At 44.0% G+C, this 25,263-nt stretch overlaps 1 protein-coding gene across 2 annotated transcripts in view; it reads left to right on the top strand.

Moving 5' to 3' along the window:
* Positions 1 to 3,950: 3,950 nt before the first annotated feature.
* The window catches only part of mtmr7b (myotubularin related protein 7b), a 30,451-nt gene continuing 9,138 nt past the window's right edge, over positions 3,951 to 25,263 (top strand). For both annotated transcript variants that reach the window (XM_037532636.1, XM_037532637.1), the window contains exons 1-10: positions 3,951 to 4,175; positions 8,519 to 8,638; positions 15,246 to 15,408; positions 16,629 to 16,786; positions 17,244 to 17,372; positions 20,292 to 20,426; positions 20,905 to 21,037; positions 21,988 to 22,097; positions 23,426 to 23,551; positions 25,071 to 25,120. In XM_037532636.1, the coding sequence (XP_037388533.1) occupies positions 4,152 to 4,175; positions 8,519 to 8,638; positions 15,246 to 15,408; positions 16,629 to 16,786; positions 17,244 to 17,372; positions 20,292 to 20,426; positions 20,905 to 21,037; positions 21,988 to 22,097; positions 23,426 to 23,551; positions 25,071 to 25,120 (1,148 nt within the window). In that variant the 5' untranslated portion in view covers positions 3,951 to 4,151. The remainder of the gene's footprint in view (positions 4,176 to 8,518; positions 8,639 to 15,245; positions 15,409 to 16,628; positions 16,787 to 17,243; positions 17,373 to 20,291; positions 20,427 to 20,904; positions 21,038 to 21,987; positions 22,098 to 23,425; positions 23,552 to 25,070; positions 25,121 to 25,263) is intronic.

The following is a 25,263-nucleotide window of genomic DNA, read 5'->3' as shown; positions in this document are numbered from 1 at the left end:
CACAAATTCGCAGAAGGAAATCTGATCTTAATTCAGGAATTTTATCTTATCTTACAGCCTCTTATCTCAAGTTAGGAAATCCTATTATGTCTCTCACCTAGCAACTGGCGATTCACGCACACCTGAAATGCAAACACAATCAAAATAATGTTAAAAATGCATGTCAGTTAGCTAGACAGCCACTGCTAACAATGTAAAAAAGGTCAAAACAAAACTGTGCAATAAACTGGTTACAAAGTTACAAATACTGTGTGAGCGCCCCCTGCTGTTTATCAGAGCTTCAGTGCTCCCCAGTTTCAGTTTCCATTTCCCAAATGCTTTAGGCAAGAGTGCTAATGTTATTCCTGCTAATTAACAGCCACTCGCTCAGCTCTGTCTCCTCGTTATTCACCACCCCACACACATCTCCTAAGCCGCTTCTCCCTCTGGGTCGCGGGGGGTGCTGGACCTATCCCAGCTGTCATCAGTCGGAAGGCAGGATACACCCTGGACAGGTCACCAGTCCATTGCAGAGCAGACAGACAGACAGACACATTCACTCTCACCTAGGGGCAATTTAGTGTGTCCATATGGCCTGACTGCATGTCTTTGGACTGTGGAGGGAAACCAGAGAACCCAGAGGAAATCCACACAGACACGGGGAGAACATACAAACTCCACACGGAAAGGACCCTGGTCAGGGAAACGAACCCAGGCCCTACTTTCTGTGAGGTGACAATGCTACCCAATAATAAGAGGGGCGGTGGAGATCAAGTCTGCAGTGTCTGGGATTTTTTGCAATATGTAATAAATGTAGCATCATTATGCTAGTAGTCAACTATGCTGCCTTAAACAGACGCTTAAACAGAAGTCAGGACTCTTCTGGGGTTTATCCTAAAGGTAGGACAGTATGTAAGAGATTTGATCTGGTTAGGATATTTCAATAACACTGTTTTCTTTTCTGGAATTGATGAGATTATGAAGTTTAGAACTGTTGTCCTGTAGAAGCTTCTTTCCTAAATTCAGTCCAAGCTGAAGTCGTCACGGTGACTGAACAGATACGATTTCAGAGTAAGGATGTTTCTGAAAGACGGCCTTAGGAGTTTAGTGAGAAGAGAGACTCGGTGGTGCAGCAGGAACAGGACTGAGAACCACATGACCATGGCGCCCCCTGCAGGTCACCGCCTGCTAGCTACTCTGTAGTGCATTGCTCATTTAGAAACAGGTGTGTTTATGGTTTTCACAAAGCCCCTCTGAGCGTTGACCCAGGATCTGCTCCTGTTCATAAAGTCATAGTAAATAACAGAGGGATCTGATCCCATAAACATAAATGATGAACTAACCTAGTGATCCACACTCATGTATGTGTGATGGTTATGCAGATATGGCCGTGTGGTTGGTGATGCACAGAGAATTTTTTGATCCGATTGTTTTTTGTCTGATTTAATATTAATCTTATTTAATTTAATTTAGTCTATTCAGGATATCTTAACTTAATGTATAAGTTATATATTTACAGTGATGGTGTTGTAGCAGTAAGTTATAGCATTAATTAATCTGTGTAGATATTCATAATAGATTAACGTTAGCACCTTCTTACACAAACTGATGCTAGGGTCTTATTTACCAGCTTATTGTTAGAATTTTCCCATTCCACCTTAAATGGTGCAGCTGCCACTTTCTGTTTAAGTTGGAACAGGAAAACTCAAACGAGCTGCTGGCGAATAGGAAGCCAGTATAAGCTTCATCCTTCTTACTGTGTCTGGAGGGGTTTGTTTTATTTTTATGTGTATTAAGATTAGAAGCGAGTCACACGTTGATGGATTTGCTGACGTGTGTGTGTTTTTCTAACGTCGGGTACCGACTGAATACTTTCCTGCTGATCCAGACGGCGAATTAGCACGATCAGTTACTAAAGTAATAAAAGCTACTGAGAGAAGTTCATGACTAGATTAATCTGAGTCTGAGGACTATAACAAAACAGATTTGGTGAAAACCGGTTGAGTAGTAAGGAAGTCGTGGCAGATTTAATCCTGAGACTCATCGCCTCTCAGGACAAGTGAATTTGTTCACAAGTGGGTCTTGACCTCTCCAACATGGCGGACGCGCTGTGATAGAGAACAACAGGCAATGTGGCATCTCGGTATGTAAAGCTATGATAAAGGCTATGATATTATCTTACTTAGCTAGCAACATTGGCAAATTCCTTAGAGTACTCTCCAATAGTGAGTATATATCGGCCTGCTGGCTTGATGAGGTTGGCACCCCGCTGACTGCTTGCCACTGCTGGTCCTCGGACCACCCAGATTACAGTCCTGCACACAAGCTGTAACTAGTTTTTAATACCCTCAAACTGATTTTAAATAGACTGAGACTTTTATTTTAGAAAATAAACTTAGATAAACATTACAAAAAAATAATGACTAGAAGTTTGTCTAATACTCTTCTTAACCGCCGGTGGGCCACCTGGAAAACACTGAGCAAAAAATCCAGTGGGCCGCCAGCTGTGACATTAGCGGGCCGACAGTGGTCCACTATCCTCTTGCTATCAGGGATGTTAACCATTTAAGATTTTGAATCTGTGTTAGACACAGAAATTTGACCTTCAGTTTCAAGTACATTCTCTCTGAATGGAGAGAGAGGAGTCTAGTCTACAATAGCCACATTTACATGCAGCCTAATAATCCATTAATAATCCGACTAATAGCTCAATTGGTCCATGTAAACACCTCAACTGGATAGTCAGATGGAGGCCATTCGGGAATACAGTTGTATCCGACTGAATGAGGTGGGTAATCCTTTAAATAATCAGTTAAATAGAAGAATAATATCCATGTAAATGCCTGAATCTGATTACATTCCCTATCGGAACGTTTATACCGTTCAACGCAGAGGAGCAGAAACTGGTCTGCAGAGGACACAAAGTTCATGCTCTGGTCTTTAAAAGACGGCGGTGGGACGGATGTCCAGCTTTTGTGTCTCAGAGCACGACGTCTTCCTCTCGGCCTTCTTCAATAAGGACATGTGAAGGACGTTTTCCTGAGTCTGACGTCATTTTAAAGTAATTATAAACACAAGCGCTGCTCACTGCTGCTCATCTCACTCTGACTGGACCTCACGCGATGCTGGCTGTCATGGTAACGTCTACACTAAGTGGCTCTCTACATATGCGTGTAATTTTGGATCTGATTACTGTAGTGAGCATAAACACCTCAGTCTTAATCTGTAACCGGAATGCATTCAATCAGATTGGAGAAAACACAGACACTGACTGGAAGTAACTGCGGTTGCGGTTGCATAGAAGGCCACCAAGGGGACGGACTTTCCTATGAGGACTTTGGCGGGAAACCTTCAGCAGTTAAAGAAAATTGATGAAAATATGCTAAAATATAAGAAACAAGCAGGACAGGCCATTTAAATGACCTAAATATGTTTTAGATTTTGTATTACACTTTAATTTCTTCCCTTTTTTCTCCTTATTTTATTGTTTATTATTGTCTGACAAATGTATTTCTTCATCCCTCATCAGTTTTTTATTCTCCTTACACTCCACTATACCGTAAATGTGGATCAACCTCAAAACAAAGTTAAGTTATGAATATGATGATGTAATAAGATGTTAAAAGCCTCATTAACAGCTCACAGAGCGTCATATGGTAACGCTGAAACCAGTCAGTCGTCCGACTGCATCACATCAGTCTAATCCACTTTAACAGGCCGATGAGCTCCCGCGCATGCGCACAACGAGACGCAGCAACGTATACGAACCCGATTGCGCTGCCGTTTCGTTTCCCACCCGCATTCCGGCAAGCCCCGCCCTCCCTCGTTCGGATTGGCTAGAACTTCACACTCACCGGCGGGACTGCGCGGGTCCTCGTTACAAGTCAACGGCAGGGCAGGAGGGCGGGGCTTCTACTAGCCAATAGTAGGGGTGGAGGGCGGGGCTGGTCTGAATACGGGTGGGAAACAAAAAAGCCCATCACGCTCCGCAGCTCACAGCGGCTCGAGGTACACAAACGAAGAGCCATGGCGCGAGCTGAGCGCGAGCCAACCGGGTATCGAAGAGCGCGCGTGTAGAGGTGGTCGGCGGGGTAGGTGGGTGAACAGGAGGGCGCTCAGGGTCCGCCCGCCCACCGAACGGCGAACAAACGGACGGACGGACAGACAGGAGGATGGAGCACATCAGGACCCCGAAGGTAACACAAACACACACACACACACAGATACACACACACACAGACACAGACACAGATACACACACACACAGACACAGATACACACACACACACAGATACACACAGACACAGATACACACACACACACACACACACACACACACACAGATACACACACACACACACACACACACGGCCTGTCCGGGCTCGAGCCGTCTGTCCGCCATGCTATTTCTCAAAGAAATGATGCTCGCATCTCATCATCACCCGTCGCGCGAGCTCTGGGCCTCGTGAGACGCGGAGACCGGCTGGACAACAATAGCGTTAAAGGACAGCGGATGGGGCGCGCGCCCCTCCGTCACGGTCACAGGGAGAGCCGTTGATGGGTTCAGTGTGTATCTGTGTGTGTGTGTATATGAGTGAGTGTGTATGTGTGTATCTGTGTGTGTGTATGAGTGAGTGTGTGTGTATATGAGTGTGTATGTGTGTGTGTATATATGAGTGTGTTTGTATATGAGTGTGTATGTGTGTGTGTGTGTGTGTGTGTGTGTGTGTGTATCAGTGTGAGTGTGTGTGTGTTTGTCACGGTTGTGTTTGGCTGAAAGCCTTCTGGCCCAGCTGATAGAGGAGGGGGAGGGGGCGGTGGGTAGTGGGGGGCTGCACTGGTGACATACGGGCTGCTTTAGGAAGGGTGAAGTGTGTCTGCAGCAAAATGTGGATTTATGTAAAAAAGATGCACAATTGTTACATTTTATAAAAAATGATGATGCATTTTTGCTGATTTACTCAATAATTTAGCTTGACTAACTCTATGTACCGCTGTCTTTGTTTATATATATATATATATATATATATATATGTATACACACACACACACACACACATACAGACACTGTTCTGTGATTTTATATATATGTACATACACAACCTCAAAACCTCGTCTCCCTAAAACGGGAACTTTACAGGAGAAGGAAAAAACCTACTTTACTTTCAGTGTAAGTCAATGGAACCAGAATTTTTCCCAATTTCATTTTGATTTATTTCCTTTGGTCCATTTTTCTTTAAATTTACACGCGATGTGAAGGACATTATGTATTTTCAGACTGTCAAAAACTGAAAAACGTGTGTGTGTGTGTGTGTGTGTGTGTGTGCATGCTCACTTGCTGTCCTTCTAAGGGCTACTTGTCCTCACATTGATAGGACAGCATGACATTTTTGCTCAAGTGAGGACATTTTGCTGGTCATCACATGAGTTTGTGGCATTTTCACCACATTTGATATTTTTTTTCTGGAAAAAGAGGTAGAAATTGCTTTTGGGATACTGAGGTTCAGGTTAGAGTTGGGGTTCAGTTTGAGGTTCGGGTTGGGGTTCAGGTTGAGGTTCAGGTTAGGGTTGAGGTTCAGGTTAAGGTTGGGGTTCAGGTTGAGGTTCAAGTTAGGGTTGAGGTTCAGGTTAAGGTTGAGGTTCAGGTTAGGGTTGGGGTTCAGGTTAAGGTTGGGGTTCCGGTTGAGGTTCAGGTTAGGGTTGGGGTTCAGGTTAAGGTTGAGGTTCAGGTTAAGGTTGGGGTTCAGGTTGAGGTTCAGGTTAGGGTTGAGGTTCAGGTTAAGGTTGGGGTTCAGGTTGAGGTTCAGGTTAGGGTTGGGGTTCAGGTTAAGGTTGGGGTTCCGGTTGAGGTTCAGGTTAGGGTTGGGGTTCAGGTTAAGGTTGGGGTTCCAGTTGAGGTTCAGGTTAGGGTTGAGGTTCAGGTTAAGGTTGGGGTTCCGGTTGAGGTTCAGGTTAGTGTTGGGGTTCATGTTAACGTTGAGGTTCAGGTTAAGGTTGGGGTTCAGGTTGAGGTTCAGGTTAGGGTTGAGGTTCAGGTTAAGGTTGGGGTTCAGGTTGAGGTTCAAGTTAGGGTTGAGGTTCAGGTTAAGGTTGAGGTTCAGGTTAGGGTTGGGGTTCAGGTTAAGGTTGGGGTTCCGGTTGAGGTTCAGGTTAGGGTTGGGGTTCAGGTTAAGGTTGAGGTTCAGGTTAAGGTTGGGGTTCAGGTTGAGGTTCAGGTTAGGGTTGAGGTTCAGGTTAAGGTTGGGGTTCAGGTTGAGGTTCAGGTTAGGGTTGGGGTTCAGGTTAAGGTTGGGGTTCCGGTTGAGGTTCAGGTTAGGGTTCAGGTAAAGGTTAGGGTTGGGGTTCAGGTTAAGGTTGGGGTTCCGGTTGAGGTTCAGGTTAGGGTTGGGGTTCAGGTTAAGGTTGGGGTTCCGGTTGAGGTTCAGGTTAGGGTTGGGGTTCAGGTTAAGGTTGGGGTTCCAGTTGAGGTTCAGGTTAGGGTTGAGGTTCAGGTTAAGGTTGGGGTTCCGGTTGAGGTTCAGGTTAGTGTTGGGGTTCAGGTTAAGGTTGAGGTTCAGGTTAAGGTTGGGGTTCAGGTTGAGGTTCAGGTTAGGGTTGAGGTTCAGGTTAAGGTTGGGGTTCAGGTTGAGGTTCAAGTTAGGGTTGAGGTTCAGGTTAAGGTTGAGGTTCAGGTTAAGGTTGGGGTTCCGGTTGAGGTTCAGGTTAGGGTTGGGGTTCAGGTTAAGGTTGGGGTTCCGGTTGAGGTTCAGGTTAGGGTTGGGGTTCAGGTTAAGGTTGAGGTTCAGGTTAAGGTTGGGGTTCAGGTTGAGGTTCAGGTTAGGGTTGAGGTTCAGGTTAAGGTTGGGGTTCAGGTTGAGGTTCAGGTTAGGGTTGAGGTTCAGGTGAAGGTTGGGGTTCCGGTTGAGGTTCAGGTTAGTGTTTGGGTTCAGGTTGAGGTTCAGGTCCAGGTTCAGGTTAGGGTTGGGGTTCAGGTTAAGGTTGGGGTTCCGGTTGAGGTTCAGGTTAGGGTTGGGGTTCAGGTTAAGGTTGGGGTTCAGGTTGAGGTTCAGGTTAGGGTTGAGGTTCAGGTTAAGGTTGGGGTTCAGGTTGAGTTTCAGGTTAGGGTTGAGGTTCAGGTTAAGGTTGGGGTTCAGGTTGAGGTTCAGGTTAGGGTTGGGGTTCAAGTTAAGGTTGGGGTTCCGGTTGAGGTTCAGGTTAGGGTTCAGGTAAAGGTTAGGGTTGGGGTTCAGGTTAAGGTTGGGGTTCCGGTTGAGGTTCAGGTTAGGGTTGGGGTTCAGGTTAAGGTTGGGGTTCCGGTTGAGGTTCAGGTTAGGGTTGGGGTTCAGGTTAAGGTTGGGGTTCCAGTTGAGGTTCAGGTTAGGGTTGAGGTTCAGGTTAAGGTTGGGGTTCCGGTTGAGGTTCAGGTTAGTGTTGGGGTTCAGGTTAAGGTTGAGGTTCAGGTTAAGGTTGGGGTTCAGGTTGAGGTTCAGGTTAGGGTTGAGGTTCAGGTTAAGGTTGGGGTTCAGGTTGAGGTTCAAGTTAGGGTTGAGGTTCAGGTTAAGGTTGAGGTTCAGGTTAAGGTTGGGGTTCCGGTTGAGGTTCAGGTTAGGGTTGGGGTTCAGGTTAAGGTTGGGGTTCCGGTTGAGGTTCAGGTTAGGGTTGGGGTTCAGGTTAAGGTTGAGGTTCAGGTTAAGGTTGGGGTTCAGGTTGAGGTTCAGGTTAGGGTTGAGGTTCAGGTTAAGGTTGGGGTTCAGGTTGAGGTTCAGGTTAGGGTTGAGGTTCAGGTGAAGGTTGGGGTTCCGGTTGAGGTTCAGGTTAGTGTTTGGGTTCAGGTTGAGGTTCAGGTCCAGGTTCAGGTTAGGGTTGGGGTGAAGTGCCATATATAGAATATAGGAATATACAGAATATATAGAATACAGGAAACTAACATTTGTATTTTTACTATCCTTTTTTTTATAATATAAAATTATAAAAAAAACTTTATGGAGTTTTTAATTATTTAAAAGCTAATAAGCTAAGATCTGTTAACACATTTAAATGTTTTTAGTAGCATTTTTGTCTCATATCACATCTTTATTGAGGAAAACAGCGAAATAATTTGCCTTTATAAGCTGCTTTTTCACGCTGTATGATTATTAATTTAAACTTTTTTTTGCATATTAATTCGTATTGTATCATTGTATTGTGGTTAGCATGTTAGCCTGCGCTCACTGTGCTAGTTCTGGGCTAATTCATTAGCTCTGGGCTAGTTTGTTAGCTCTGGGCTAGTTCATTAGCTCTGGGCTAACGTTAGCTCTGGGCTAGTTCATTAGCTCTGGGCTAGTTCATTAGCTCTGGGCTAACGTTAGCTCTGGGCTAATTCATTAGCTCTGGGCTAGTTCATTAACTCTGGGCTAGTTCATTAGCTCTGGGCTAACGTTAGCTCTGGGCTAGTTCTTTAGCTGTGTGAGCTCTATGAAGCGCCGCTGTGCTCAGTGTTGATGGACCAGGCCGAGCTGAGCTGACTCTGCAGCGTTAAACTCTGCACCGCTCTGAAGACGTAACTCGGTCTTTCTTTCAGGTGGAAAACGTGCGTTTGATTGACCGACTGACGCCCAGGAAGTCTGTTGTTGGGACGCTGTATCTCTCGTCTACACACACCATCTTTGTGGAGAACTCGGACGCACGCAGGGAAACATGGGTAGGAACTGAAACCTGTTTGGTCACGCGTGTCTTTCAGACTGACCCACACACACGGCTGACCTTGTGAAGGACTCCGGATTCACTTTCATTACTTCGCTTTGGCTTTTATCTTTGTATAGTGTCGAACTCAACCAAGCCATGGGCCAGCTGTGTTTATTATTATTATTATTATTATTATTATTATTATTATTATTATTTTACTTTATGTTGCCATGACCCCAACTGACCATTGTTCATTCAAAAACTACAACAGAGGCATTGAATACTTGACCAGTTCAAAAACAGTTTTGACTAAAAACAGATAAAACCTTTATATAAAATAGATCATTGTTGGGGACGGGTGGGAGCACACATTGTGATGCAGTGCATGCTGGGAACTGTAGTGCAGCTCATAGTGAAACAGGCTAATATTAATAGAAGATTAAAGTAATTTTATGGTCGATTATGATTGAGACTTGTGTTTGACACATGGGTCATAGCGGGTCACGCCTCTGGCCTCCACGCTGCCGGCTGGGGTTTGACCCCCGTGGCACCTGGATGAGCACTTTACCAATATGAGTCCTTGGGCTAGACTCCTAATCCTACCTTCACCTACCTCTGTGAAAATGATCATAGTATAAGTTGCTCTGGATTAGACCGTCCACCAAATGCCACGTTTATATAATTTTAACATAAGTTGTTTTTAAATCACAAATTTTAATTAAAAATAATTTATTATTATAATTGTCTTATTTAAGGGCAACTATCCAATCATTAGGAAAAAAAATCATGCTGAATTATTTAAATTTTATATACATATGCACATACACATACCACACCATTAGTGGTGGGTGGATATATGGTCAAAAAATTCTATCATAATATAATTAAAATTCTTGATGTGGTGTCAGAAATATAAAATATATATATTTAACATAAAATCATTCTAGACGCTTCAATAAAGCTTTCTAACGGCAGCTTATTATTCTAGGATGTTCCTTCAGTTTTTATTAACAACCATGTATAACAAATTAAGGAGGTCTGAAATATATTTATAACAGCACAACACTAAAAAGAAAACTGATAAGAATAAGTGACCCTTATTCGTCCCACAATGGGGAAATTTCACCTCTGCACTTGCCCGGAGTGGTGGGCAGCCCTATCTGCAGCGCCCAAGGAGCAGTTGGGGGTTAGGTGTCTTGCTCAAGGGCACCTCAGTCACGTACTGTCAGTGCTGGGGATCAAACCAGCGACCTTCCGGTCACAGGGCTGGTTCCCTGACCTCCAGCCCACGACTGCCCTATGTAGATAAACCTATGACCAAATTCCGACACTAGCCCTGCAGGCCCAGCAGAAATGGGTACTGAGTGTTATTTTACATCTAAATCTCTACCAGGCTGAAGCAGCTTTCTGTTCCACCTCAAATGGTGCAACAGTTGCATTCTGGCAACTGTACAGGGTACTGTACAACTATCCCTTCTGCACCATTTAAGGTGGAATGGGAAATTCAAATAAGAAGCCGTCTGCAGTTTTGTCGAATGTCTCGTCTTATGTGATTTGTCTCAAACTCACACCTCCGACCCTTGGACGCTGCTGGAAGTTGGAAAATATCACGGTCATTCATGCTGTCAGTACCAACTGCTCCACTGTGGTGGTGTCTGATGCAGCTGATCGCGTCAGGTGGCTCCTTTTAGGCGGTACGAGAGGTAGAGCTCTGGAGCCCATCACACCAACCAGCCGTTCCTTTATATCCACTGAGTTGTGTCCACAAAGTGGGCTCCTTCAGATGAAACAGACCAGACAGCGGTAGGTGAACGAGGCTCAGCTGTGCTCTCAGTTTTGTTTGAAACGTGATTGAAACATCCCTGACTTGGACGCTAAGCTAAAGGGGGTAACACTAAAGTGGTTTGCCCTACTTGAACATCCCATTATCTGCGCTTATTTGTGGAATAACACTTTTGACAAAATTACTCGAGGAAGAATTTCGACCCATGTACTGCCCACTACTACCAGCCGATGCTGAATATATGGACAGTGTTTCTCCAGAACGTCTACTGTTTAGGTTTTTTGGCGTCTTAAATGATGGTCCATGATTCCTCTGATTGTATCCATCCATCTTGTTGCGGGTCCTCTTTCTCTGTTCCAAGCATAATGGTCTTCTCCAATGAACTGATTCTTCTCATACACCCCTTTGTACTCGTGAATTCACATAAGATAAGATAAGATAATCCTTTATTAGTCCCACAGCAGGGAAATTCACAGTATTAGAGCAGCAGCAGAGTAACAGGAGTAAGGCACTCAGTAATAGAAATGGGAAACAGTATAAACCTTATCAACATTATAAATAATAAAAAATTAAAACTAAATCTCTAGACTATTTACAGGAAAATAAGGATAATAATAAAATAAGAGCTGCATATAAATCTGTATTGCACTTAGGAACATATTGCACAATGAAAAAATGTTTGCATTCTGTATGTGTGTGTGTGTGTGTGTGTGTGTGTGTGTGTGTGTGTGTATATATATATTGTGTGTGTGTGTGTGTGTGGTCTACTGGGAGCAGTGCTGTTTGGACAGTCTCACAGCAGCAGACCTGTGATAGCGCTCCTTCACACACTTGGGGTGAAGGAGCCGGTCACTGAAGGAACTGCCCAGAGCTGCCAGAGTCTCACGCATGGGGTGGGAGTCGTTCTCCAGCATGGATGCTAGCTTGTTCAGCATCCTCCTTTCTCCCACCGCCTGCACTGGGTCTAGAGGAGTTCCCAGGACTGAGCCAGCCCTCCTGATCAGTTTGTCCAGTTTCTTCCTGTCTGCAGTGGAGATGCTGCCGCCCCAGCAGACCACTCCATAGAAGATGGCTGATGCCACCACTGTGTCAAAAAAGGTCCTGAGGAGTGGCCCCTGCACCTCAAATGACCTCAGTCTCCTGAGCAGGTAGAGTCTGCTCTGTCCTCTCCTTTAAACTGCAGCTGTGTTGTCTGACTAGTCCAGTTTATAGTTAAGGTGCACACCCAGGTACTTATAGGAATCCACTCTCTCAATGTCCGTTCCCTGGATGCGCCTTCAGAAATCCACCACCAGTTCTTTGGTCTTCCCTGTGTTGATCTGTAGGTGATTCCGCAGACACCAGTCCACGAAGTCCTGAATCAGTTCTCTGTACTCTCTGTAGTCCTCATTTGTGATACGGCCGACGATCGCGGAGTCATCAGAGAACTTCTGTAGGTGGCAGTTTGATGAGTTGTACATGAAGTGTGCAGTGTACAGGGTGCTTACACCGTTCCCTGTGGGGCCCCTGTGTTACAGACCACCACGTCGGACACACAGTCCCTTGTCCTCACATACTGTGGATGGTTGGTGAGGTAGTTCAGGATCAAATGTGTTAGGTGATGGTCCACCCCTGCCTGTTCCAGCTTGTCCTTCAGGAGCCCAGGCTGTTTGGTGTTGAAAGCACTGGAGAAATCAAAGAACATGATTCCCACATGAGCCTAAGGTCACCACATCCAGTGCCAAGCATAGGCTAGAGGGGTATGATGCCACCCCCCTGCATTGGTCTGTGGAGCAGTGGAGCTGCATTCTCTTGAGTGTTGGAGCTCCAACCAATTCTTTTGGGATGAGCTGGAGTTGCATTCATAATCCAGAACTGATCACCCAACATTAATACTTGACCTTACTAGTGCTCCTGCTGCTGAATGCAATCAAACCCTCAGAGCAGTGTTCTCCAACATTTAGAGTAAAGACTTCCCCAAAGAGTAGAGACAGTTACTGCAGCAGAGGAGGACAAAATAATCTTGATTTTGGAAGAAACCTTGGGTGTCCACAAACTTTTGGCCATGTTGTGCATGTCCAAAATAAGACTTTCGGTTTATCTGGGCTTCGACTGAGACGTGTTTGTTTATCTTTGCTGTCCAAGGTTCTCTCAAAAGTCTTCAGCAGCACCAAAGGTCAAAGGCATCAGTATTTTTCCTGTTCTGCTTTTTTCCTGTTCGGCCTTCACGTCCAGAAAGGACCTCAGAGAAGACCACAGCCTGGACGGTTCCGACCTTTATTTGTAGAGACAATTCATTCCATGACAGTAATTGTACATGAAAATGTTTAGAAGTGTTCTCTGTAGAGGATGTTTTCACTTATTTTCACAAAGCATGGAATTTGATCAGGAGGTTTTGCATTCCAAATTTCCAAAAGCAAATTTTGCATTCAACTGCTTATGTGCCTATTCAGCCTAAAGTGCTTTAGCCCCACCCATTCACGTTATATGACGTTATAAGGAGTGTTTCAGCAAAGCTTGCCTTTTAAACGAGGCAAAGCCCATCAGAACAGACCTCTTAGTCCTGTTCATTCAGCCTAATGAGAAACTGTAGAACAGACTCGGTTTATATCACAATACCTACATTTAGAGCCAGTTATTCATTCAGTCTAATGAGAAACTGTAGAATAGACTCGGTTTATATCACAATACCTACATTTAGAGTCGGTTATTCATTCAGCCTAATGAGAAACTGTAGAACAGACTCGGTTTATATCACATTACCTACATTTAGAGCCGTTTTATTCATTCAGCCTAATGAGAAACTGTAGAACAGACTCGGTTTATATCACAACACCTACATTTAGAGTCGGTTATTCATTCAGCCTAATGAGAAACTGTAGAACGGACTCGGTTTATATCACAATACCTACATTTAGAGCCGGTTATTCATTCAGCCTAATGAGAAACTGTAGAACAGACTCGGTTTATATCACAATACCTACATTTAGAGTCGGTTATTCATTCAGCCTAATGAGAAACTGTAGAACAGACTCGGTTTATATCACAATACCTACATTTAGAGCCGGTTATTCATTCAGTCTAATGAGAAACTAGAACGGACTCGGTTTATATCACAGTACCTACATTTAGAGTCGGTTATTCATTCAGCCTAATGAGAAACAGTAGAACAGACTCGGTTTATATCACAATACCTACATTTAGAGTCGGTTATTCATTCAGCCTAATGAGAAACTGTAGAACAGACTCGGTTTATATCACAATACCTACATTTAGAGCCAGTTATTCATTCAGTCTATCGAGAAACTGTAGAACAGACTCGGTTTATATCACATTACCTACATTTAGAGCCGGTTATTCATTCAGCCTAATGAGAAACTGTAGAACAGACTCGGTTTATATCACAATACCTACATTTAGAGCCGGTTATTCATTCAGTCTAATGAGAAACTAGAACGGACTCGGTTTATATCACAATACCTACATTTAGAGTCGGTTATTCATTCAGCCTAATGAGAAACTGTAGAACAGACTCTGTTTATATCACAATACCTACATTTAGAGTCGGTTATTCATTCAGTCTAACGAGAAACTGTAGAACAGACTCGGTTTATATCACAATACCTACATTTAGAGCCGGTTATTCATTCAGTCTAATGAGAAACTGTAGAACAGACTCGGTTTGTATCACAATACCTACATTTAGAGTCGGTTATTCATTCAGCCTAATGAGAAACTGTAGAACAGACTCTGTTTATATCACAATACCTACATTTAGAGTCGGTTATTCATTCAGCCTAATGAGAAACTGTAGAACAGACTCGGTTTATATCACAATACCTACATTTAGAGTCAGTTATTCATTCAGCCTAATGAGAAACTGTAGAACAGACTCGGTTTATATCACAATACCTACATTTAGAGCCAGTTATTCATTCAGCCTAACGAGAAACAGTAGAACAGACTCGGTTTATATCACAATACCTACATTTAGAGCCGGTTATTCATTCAGCCTAACGAGAAACTGTAGAACAGACTCGGTTTATATCACAATACCTACATTTAGAGTCGGTTATTCATTCAGTCTAATGAGAAACTGTAGAACTGACTCGGTTTATATCACAATACCTACATTTAGAGTCGGTTATTCATTCAGCCTAATGAGAAACTGTAGAACAGACTCTGTTTATATCACAATACCTACATTTAGAGCCGGTTATTCATTAAGCCTAATGAGAAACTGTAGAACAGACTCTGTTTATATCACAATACCTACATTTAGAGCCGGTTATTCATTCAGCCTAATGAGAAACTGTAGAACAGACTCGGTTTATATCACAATACCTACATTTAGAGCCGGTTATTCATTCAGCCTAATGAGAAACTGTAGAACAGACTCGGTTTATATCACAATACCTACATTTAGAGTCGGTTATTCATTCAGTCTAATGAGAAACTGTAGAACAGACTCGGTTTATATCACAATACCTACATTTAGAGTCGGTTATTCATTCAGTCTAATGAGAAACTGTAGAACGGACTCGGTTTATATCACAATACCTACATTTAGAGTCGGTTATTCATTCAGCCTAATGAGAAACTGTAGAACAGACTCGGTTTATATCACAATACCTACATTTAGAGTCGGTTATTCATTCAGTCTAATGAGAAACTGTAGAACAGACTCGGTTTATATCACAATACCTACATTTAGAGCGAGCGCTCATGAGGCTGAATGAGGATTTTTACCCACCTTCTGCAAAGCTTGTCTAGCCGAGCAACAGTTCCTAGGAAAGAATGCACTTGTGGGTGGAGCTTTGACAGGGCAGTTGCTGATTGTAGTCTCATGTCTGATGTTTAGGTCCTGCACAGCCTGGTGGGCAGTATTGAGCGACCCCCCACCACCCCGTCGGGCAGTCCGCTCGTCATCCGCTGCAAGAACTTCCAGGTGTACCAGCTGCTGCTCCCACAGGAGAAGGACTGTGTGGACATTCAGGCTTCACTCATACGCCTCTCACGTCCAGGTGAACAACACCAGAGCAGCACGAGAGCGAGATTCCAAACTGCACCCAATTTTTTCTAAATTTCTGCATAATTCAATCTTTAATATAAGATTAAATAAAACAACCTTTTTCCCAAAAAATTAGGATGCTGTGCAAAATATAAATAAAGGCAAAATGCAATGATGTGCAAACAATTTTAACCCTATATTTAATTGAAAATAGTACAAAGACAACAAATCAAATGTTGAAAAGGAGAAATTAATGTTCCAAATTGGGGCAACAAAAGGCTGGTAAAGTTGTGTAATGCTAAAACTGATGGTTTTTCAGAAGTAAAGGTGAGGAGAGGGGGTCACCAGTCTGTGAAAGACTGCATGAACAAATAGTGCAACAACTCAAGAATTACGTTTCTCAGCATAAAACAGCAAAGAACTTGAAAGATTTCATCATCTACAGTACATAACCTCTTCAAAAGATCCAGAGAATTTGGAGAAATCTCTGTATGTAAGGGACAAAACCAAAAACCAGTATTATCTGGCCATGATTTTTGGGCCCTTAGGCGGCACTGCATTAAAAACAGACATGATTCTGTAGTGGAAATCACTGTATGGGCTCAGAAACACTTCAGAAAACCACTGTCTGCGAACACAGGTTGTCGCTGTATACACAAATACAAGTTAAAATTCTAAAACACAAAGAAGAAACCAAATATAAAAAAGGGATCCAGAAATGCTGCCGCCTTCTCTGGGCCAGAGCTCATTTAAAATGGACTGAGGAGAAGTGGAAAAGTGTCCTGTGGTTCAACAAATCAATGTTTGATCTTCTTTTTGGAAATCATGGACACTGCGTCCGCCGGGTTAAAGACAACTCGGCTTGTTTTTGTATAAACAAAATGAAATTTAGATGTGAACTGGGTCTAGTGACCCCTGGTTCATATGACCACCACTGTAAAGAAATGTCAGTCTGTACAATTAACCATTTCACACCAAATCACTCTGAATGACATCTCAACCATTTGAATATAAAGACATTTATAAAAACTGGTGTAATTTCCTTTAAACACTATCCTTCCCCGAAGCACAGGCCCAGTTCGCATGACACATACCTACTGAATGCCACACATGGCACAAGAAACTGCAGCGTCTTACAGTGAACTTCTGCTTTTATTTGGCTATTGTTGTCTGTGTTTGTACGCTTTCAGTTTTCTTTCCTCCTTTCTCATGCGCCCTCTCTTCTTCTCCCAGACCGTTATGGAGAGCTGTTCTGCTTCTCCTTCCAGCCCAACGTGGATAAGGAGGAGCGGGAGAAGGCCTGGGGTTTTCTGGACCTGCATGCCGAATTCAGCCGCATGGGCATTCCCAGCAACCTCTGGCACATCACCCCCGCCAACCATGAGTACAGGGTCAGTGCCGTACCTTTAAGTCCTTTACGGTCACTTCGGGTTGAAATGAAGCAGTGGTTTGGTCAAAATGACATCACATAGCTCGAAGCAGAACCAGCTGCCAAACTGTAGCCTTCATTTCGTGTGTATCTTCATCCTATTTGTAAACAGCAGTGCGTAATACAGAAACGACACAGGCAAGTCTAATAACTCTAATAGCTCGACATGGTCTGATGTGATGATTCAGGCACGCATGTGTCTAATTGGTGGGGTTTTAGCTTCCATGACTTGTTAGCTACATTAGCCGCGTAGCTCGAGGGCACAAACTAAAGAAGACACAGAATGTCGTCACTGATCAGTTACTTTTGGATGAAGGGGGTAAAGCGTAAGAGTTTCTGCCAACGTCTGGCTTTAATGTGTTTGCCTTCCTGTCGGCGTCAGGGTTGTTTGTTTGTGTGTTTGTTTGTTTGTGTTGAAGGTGTGCGACACGTACCCGTCTGAACTGTTTGTGCCGAAGTCGGCGTCCCCCGCCGTCATCGTCGGCAGCGCCAAGTTCAGGAGCCGCGGACGCCTCCCGGTGCTGTCCTACTTCCACAGAGACACCAGCGTATGTACTACGCTACTCCCTACTCCCAATTCCCTACTCTCTACTCCCATTTCCCTACTCACTAGTCTCTACTCTTAATCTGTACTTCCATTTTCAGTGCTTCCTAGCCCCAACCCTCTACTCCCTACACTGTACTCCCTACTCCCCTTTCCTTACTCTCTACTCCCCTCTATCTTCTCCCTACTCCCTTTTCCTTACTCTCTACTCCCGTCTCTTCTCCCTACTCCCTTTTCCTTACCCTCTACTCCCGTCTCTTCTCCCTACTCCCTTTTCCTTACTCTCTACTCCCCTCTCCCTTCTCCCTTTTCCTTACTGTAACTGCCTTCTCTTCCCTCTACTCCCTTTTCCTTACTCTCTACTCCCCTCTCTTCTCCCTACTCCCTTTTCCTTACTCTCTACTCCCTTCTCTCTTCCCTCTACTCCCTTTTCCTTACTCTCTACTCCCTTCTCTTCTCCCTACTCCCTTTTCCTTACTCTCTACTCCCTTTTCCTTACTCTCTACTCCCTTTTCCTTACTCTCTACTCCCTTCTCTCTTTCCTCTACTCCCATTTCCTTACTCTCTACTCCCCTTTTTCTTCTCCCTACTCCCTTTTCCTAACTCTCTACTCCCCTCTCTTCTCCCTACTCCCTTTTCCTTACTCTCTACTCCCTTCTCTCTTCCCTCTACTCCCTTTTCCTTACTCTCTACTCCCCTCTCTTCTCCCTACTCCCTTTTCCTTACTCTCTACTCCCTTTTCCTTACTCTCTACTCCCCTTTTTCTTCTCCCTACTCCCATTTCCTTACTCTCTACTCCCCTTTTTCTTCTCCCTACTCCCTTTTCCTAACTCTCTACTCCCTTCTCTCTTCCCTCTACTCCCTTTTCCTTACTCTCTACTCCCTTCTCTCTTCCCTCTACTCCCTTTTCCTTACTCCCTACTCCCTTTTCCTTACTCTCTACTTCCCTCTATCTTCTCCCTGATCCCTTTTCCTTACTCTCTACTCCCCTCTCTTCTCCCTTTTCCTTACTCTCTACTCCCTTCTCTCTTCACCCTACTCCCTTTTCCTTACTCTCTACTCCCTTCTCTTTTCCCTCTACTCCCTTTTCCTTACTCTCTACTCCCCTCTCTCTTCTCCCTGATCCCTTTTCCTTACTCTCTACTCCCCTCTTCTCCCTTTTCCTTACTCTCTACTCCCTTCTCTCTTCACCCTACTCCCTTTTCCTTACTCTCTACTCCCTTCTCTTTTCCCTCTACTCCCTTTTCCTTACTCTCTACTCCCCTCTCTCTTCTCCCTTTTCCTTACTGTAACTGCCTTCTCTTCCCTCTACTCCCCTTTCCTTACTCTCTACTCCCCTCTCTTCTCCCTACTCCCTTTTCCTTACTCTCTACTCCCCTCTCTTCTCCCTACTCCCTTTTCCTTACTCTCTACTCCCTTCTCTCTTCCCTCTACTCCCTTTTCCTTACTCTCTACTCCCCTCTCTTCTCCCTACTCCCTTTTCCTTACTCTCTACTCCCTTTTCCTTACTCCCTTTTCCTTACTCTCTACTCCCTTCTCTCTTTCCTCTACTCCCATTTCCTTACTCTCTACTCCCCTTTTTCTTCTCCCTACTCCCTTTTCCTAACTCTCTACTCCCTTCTCTCTTCCCTCTACTCCCTTTTCCTTACTCTTTACTCCCTTCTCTCTTCCCTCTACTCCCTTTTCCTTACTCTCTACTCCCTTCTCTCTTCCCTCTACTCCCTTTTCCTTACTCTCTACTCCCTTCCCTCTACTCTCTTTTCCTTACTCCCTTTTCCTTACTCTCTACTTCCCTCTCTCTTCTCCCTGATCCCTTTTCCTTACTCTCTACTCCCTTCTCTCTTCTCCCTTTTCCTTACTCTCTACTCCCTTCTCTCTTCCCTCTACTCTCTTTTCCTTACTCCCTACTCCCTTTTCCTTACTCTCTACTTCCCTCTATCTTCTCCCTGATCCCTTTTCCTTACTCTCTACTCCCTTCTCTCTTCTCCCTTTTCCTTACTCTCTACTCCCTTCTCTCTTCCCTCTACTCTCTTTTCCTTACTCCCTACTCCCTTTTCCTTACTCTCTACTTCCCTCTATCTTCTCCCTGATCCCTTTTCCTTACTCTCTACTCCCCTCTCTTCTCCCTTTTCCTTACTCTCTACTCCCTTCTCTCTTCACCCTACTCCCTTTTCCTTACTCTCTACTCCCTTCTCTTTTCCCTCTACTCCCTTTTCCTTACTCTCTACTCCCCTCTGTCTTCTCCCTGATCCCTTTTCCTTACTCTCTACTCCCCTCTTCTCCCTTTTCCTTACTCTCTACTCCCTTCTCTCTTCACCCTACTCCCTTTTCCTTACTCTCTACTCCCTTCTCTTTTCCCTCTACTCCCTTTTCCTTACTCTCTACTCCCTTCTCTTTTCCCTCTACTCCCTTTTCCTTACTCTCTACTCCCTTCTCTCTTCCCTCTACTCCCTTTTCCTTACTCTCTACTCCCTTCTCTCTTCCCCTTCTCCCTTTTCCTTACTGTGACTCCCTTCTCTCTTCTCTCTACTGCCTTTTCCTTACTCTCTACTCCTCTCTCTCTTCCCCTACTCCCTTTTCCTTACTGTGACTCCCTTCTCTCTTCTCCCTTTTCCTTACTCTCTACTCCTCTCTCTCTTCCCCTACTCCCTTTTCCCTAATCTCTATTCCAGCTCGCTTTTCTCTTCTCCCTACTCCCTCTTCTTTTCCCTGACTCTACTCCATACTCCCTTTCCCCACTACTGTTTTCCCTAATCTCAGGTCTCTACGGCTCACACACTACCTGAGTTGGTAGATGCGTTTGGAACTGCTGTCCGTTTCTTTCTTTCTTTCTCTCCTGATCCCTTTCGTCCTTGAATTATGCCTGGTCTCTTTCTCTTGTCTATCATTCCTCACTTCTCTCTCTCTCTTTCTCTCTCTCTAGGCCGCAGTGTGTCGCAGCAGTCAGCCGCTCTCAGGTTTCAGCGCTCGCTCTCTGGAGGATGAACAGATGCTGCAGGCTATCATGAAGTCCAACCCGGCTAGCGAGTACATGTACGTGGTGGACACCCGGCCAAAGGTGAGGAGTGGCGTAAACGTCAATGGAAGGTCAACAGATAAAGTTGTCATATGACGATCACAGAGCAGCGGCTTTAGGGGTAGCACTGGGGTCAAATGCATTCCTTGTAGACTGTAATGTAGCTCTGTTACCTCCACAAGTAAGAGAGAGATGCACTGTAAGACAGACTACTCACTGCTGCTCACTGTGCTGGCCTTCGCCCTCCTAGCGCTGGTGGTATCATGTGATTGGGGACCCAACTAGTGGACATAAATGAAAACGACTGAATTGAGGAGAAAACTGGAAAGGAAATATCAGTAATAGAGATCTTAGTTAATATGACATGTATCTACAAGAAGGAGGATGGTTGTTTTACATGGGGGTGGTTTTGTTTATGACTGGAGGGAATGGCATCCCATCGCGTCCCCCCTTAAATGGATCCAGGATTGTAATGCACGTGCTGGTTTGAAGTTCTCATCTGCTGTGCTGATGTTCGCAGCTGAATGCCATGGCGAACCGCGCCGCAGGGAAAGGCTACGAGAACGAAGATCACTACACCAACATCAAGCTGCACTTCATCGGCATCGAGAACATCCACGTGATGAGGAACAGCCAGCAGAAGATCACAGACGGTGCGTGATTACATCACCTCTCGAGCTGGTGGCGTGAGTGTGTGTGTGTGTATCAGTGGTGGACAGTAACTGAGTAACTGAGTAAATGTAATTGGTTTCTGTACTTTAGTATTTTTGGTGTATCTGTACTGAAGTTTCTCCGTTCTGGGCGACTTTTTCCTTTCACTCCACTACATTTCAGAGTCTAATATCCGACTTTTTCCTCCTACATTTTGAGAAATCTGTCGTTCCTTTTGGTTTCTGTGTGTATAAAAACGTAACATGTCAAAACGAAAGAAGCGCAAAGCCAGAGCACCAATCAGGGCCCAGCGGTCACTTTGTTTAGAGCTGGTTTTGACCTGTTGGTCATACCGACCCAGTGCAGCACGCGGTTCAACGTCAGCGCAGCAGCGTAAAACTTTGGGAGAGTCTGTTCAACATAAATGATGAACTAACCTAACTTTGTGTAAATAGAGCTCAATATAGAAATATGTCCACATATGCAGTCGAGACTGATGCGGCTTTTTTCTGAATTTCTACAAACACCATTTCATTTTATAGTAAATGAGTTTGGGCTGGTTTATGTTTATGAACATAAAGCAGCCCAAAAAGCAGTTCATCCTGGATGTGAATTATATTAGAACTTCATCCTGGATGTGAATTTCTCTACAAATTCATAGAAATTCTAAAATCTGTGTTGAGCTCGAACATCATATTGTAAACCAGATTGGTTTATATAATATTACACATCAGTCTTGAAAACTGTGATTCCAAACTTTAGGCCGGTATGGGATGAAGTTGTGGTCAGTGGTCAGGTGGTCACCACTGTGGTTCCTTTGTCTTGATTCAGTAGCTGTGAATGTCATTGCTTCCTGTACTATTCAGTTTGTAGTTGTTCCACAGTTGGAAGCCTCGACTGGCGATTTCCTTTATTATTGTTGTTATTATTATCATGTGTTTCTGTTCTACAGTGGGGGACATGAGGTCTCCATCTATGGGGGACTTCCTGTGGGGTCTGGAGAACTCCGGCTGGCTCAAACACATCAAAGCAGTGCTGGACGCGGGCGTCTTCATCGTCAAGGTGCGTAACAGGACAATGCTTAGCATGTCTTTTGAATCGAGGTCCAAAGGACCATTCAATGACCATTGGCATTGGTCCAGCAGGTGGCGCCATTGAGTATGATGACTAAGAGCCAATCAGCTTACGTATTCTGGTCAGCGAAAAGGTGAAATCTCACGGATGATGACTCAGTACATACACGGTCTCATGCAAAAGTTTGCGTGCCCCTGGTCAAATGACGTGTTTTGTTGAGTTTCTAAGTGAAAATAAATTTCTGAAGATTTTAATGCTCAGGGGCCACTCACTCTGATGCCTGCCCTTTTTTTCAGCTTTCACTAGCCTATTGTTTAAAATCTATACTTATTCTATGGATAGAGTATGGTGCTGAAATCAGAGACCCTTCATTTAATCTCCAGCCAAAACAGAGATCAGGTACTGTTTAGTCATTTTTCAGTGTCAGGAAAATAATTACACACATTTACTCTAAATGTAATTTTTTGGTATTTACTGTTTGCACTCTTTACTTTTATTCCAGCCTCTATTCTTTCCAGGAGACTCACTTTCAGTTCCTGAAGTAAATCTGGAGACGCACCTCCAAAGCTCAGTCTTAGAATCTGGTCGATCATTTTCTGAAGTAATCAAACCCATTCAGTGGTGCTGAGGTCTGGACTCTGGGGTGGTCAGTCCATCATCCAGCTTCTTTGTTTGATGTGTCCGTCTCCTTTTCTCAGTGAGGTTCTTCTTGATCAGCTACACCTCCTTTCAGACCCACAGTGCTGAGTGGTCTTCTCCCAGTGGAAGGATGGACAGAAACACCTGTGGATGTTTTCATATCTGAAGCAGCTTGATGTTCTCCTCCCTGTCAGAGATGAAAGCTTTAAGCGCTGTTTATCTGATGGGGGCAGTTGTGGTGTCTACAAGGTCTTCCAGGTGGTTGTTAGGAGGCATTTTTTTTACCACCTTTTTAATCTTTTTTTGAACATCAGGTTTGGAAACTCCAGTTTTTTCCACTTATGTTCATTGACTTTCTCTTTCATTATGCAAGTGGAATATCTTCTATCTAACAGCATATAGATCATGTAAAAAACGAATGGCTGTTTTGACTAGAAGAGAAATAAATGAAGGGTGGTCTCTGACTTTTGCACAGCAGTGTGTATCAGTGAATTTGTGATATTATCCATCGTGTTAAAAGTAGAGATGCTTTAAGGTCTGATGCTGTTTTTTGGAGCCGTTTTTGTGTATTAAATTTTATCGACACTCTTTCTCTGTTAAGTCGTTTCTATGATGCTGTAGGCTTGAAGATTGAGACACTTGGCTCAGGCGCTGAGTACGGATGTGTTTGTGTTCAGGCGGTGGCGGAGGAGGGCGTGAGCGTCCTGGTGCACTGCTCGGATGGCTGGGATCGTACAGCTCAGGCTTGCTCTGTGGCCAGTGTGCTTTTAGACCCGTTCTACAGAACCATCAGAGGACTCATGGTAATACAGCACTACATGTGATAATTATGATAATCGTTGGCTGAATGATTTGGGAAAGCATCTACAGTCGTATGCAAAAGTTTGGACACTGCCAGTCAGACCGTTTTGTGGATTTCCTACATGAAAATAAGTCAATATAATCTCTACAGAGGCCAAGTTTACTGCATAATTTCTATGTATTAACATATCGTAGAAAATTTAAATATAAAATGTACCATAACTTTTGCACAGAGCACATCATTATGCTTTATACAACAGTGAGTTCCGGCTACACGAGCTGATTGCTTGAGAAGTGTTCTGACATAGCTGCTATTTCACCATAACATCAGGGGTTTTTCCACAAACACTATCACTCCGCTGAGACGCTGTTGCTAAGCAACAACTTTGACAGCTGTAGGAGACGCTCAAGCCATTTGAACGTTTTCACTTCTTACTTTGCCACAAACAGAAAACGGACACTGTTAAGATCACATCTGACCGACAGCCGATTTGGTCCGACTCTGAAGATGAGATGACACTAAATTCCCACTGTCGTCACCACTGAGCAGCTTTTCTGTCGGCAGCTGTGACAGAAGAACAGCTGAACAACCTGGAATCAGCCAGAAATGAACCCGACACCATTCGCCAAACGAAACGGGCTGTAAGAAGCTTTACAGACCAGCTGGAACAAAACAACATTAATACTGATCTGGAGAAACTGACCAAACTGAGCTGAACCTGATATTGGGTCAGTTTTATGGCTCAGTCTGACTTGGTCTTGAAGATCAGACCACACAGCTGGCGAATGGTGTTGGGTTCATTTCTGGCTGATTCCAGATTGTTTAGCTGTTCTTCTGTCACAGCTGCCGACAGAAAAGCTGCTCAGTGGTGACGACAGTTTGGGAATTTAGTGTAAGCAGCTGGAGAACGAACTGCCGGCTGAGCAGCGAGTGGGCGGAGCTCGTTACTCTGACGCAGCAACGAGCTGCTCGTTAAGGAGCTCTAATTAGGAGGAAGGAACTGAACATTAAAACATATTAAACGCCGCGTTCACGGCCAGTTTATTCATTTCTTACTGTATTTATTTAACTGCTGTATTAAAGCAGTAGAGACACTCGAGGAGTGAGTTATCACCAATAACATCACGGCTGAGATGATCTACAGCCACCAAATCACAGATGTTATTTAGCGACAGTACTCTCCCTCTCGGGTTCTATTGCTTAAATATTATACAGAAGAAAGAACCACTGCATGACTTTGGTAGTGATACTGTAAAGTCCACATATGATGTTTGCGTGGTTTTATGTACGTAATCCTTTCTTTACATTTCTACATGACCATCTCTCTTTATAATTAAACTGATTGTTTTTGTTACTGTGCTTTGAAGACTGATATATGTAAATAAGCTCTGTTCTGATTGGCTTCTCTTTTATGCTTCATTTGTAATATTTAAATCCACACTGTGTGACTTTGTGTGTGTGTATACAAATATGTTATGCCTCCAGGAGTTTTAATGAAAAACATCTCGCTGTCTTTTTAGGTGCTTATAGAGAAAGACTGGGTATCGTTTGGACATAAGTTCTCACACAGGTCTGTTTTTTTAACCAATCGGTTGTTTTTCTCCCAGAAACTGGCGCAGGACTGTAATCAAACACCCACATCTTTTAACGTTTATATACAATGGTGTGATGTTTTATAGAACTTATTATTCTCTTAATTAGTTTAGTTGACAG

This window comes from Pygocentrus nattereri, chromosome 22 (assembly GCF_015220715.1).
Source record: "Pygocentrus nattereri isolate fPygNat1 chromosome 22, fPygNat1.pri, whole genome shotgun sequence".
NCBI lineage: Eukaryota > Metazoa > Chordata > Actinopteri > Characiformes > Serrasalmidae > Pygocentrus > Pygocentrus nattereri.
The sequence above is the reverse complement of the archived record's forward strand: the minus strand, read 5'-3'. Positions and strand labels throughout refer to the sequence as shown.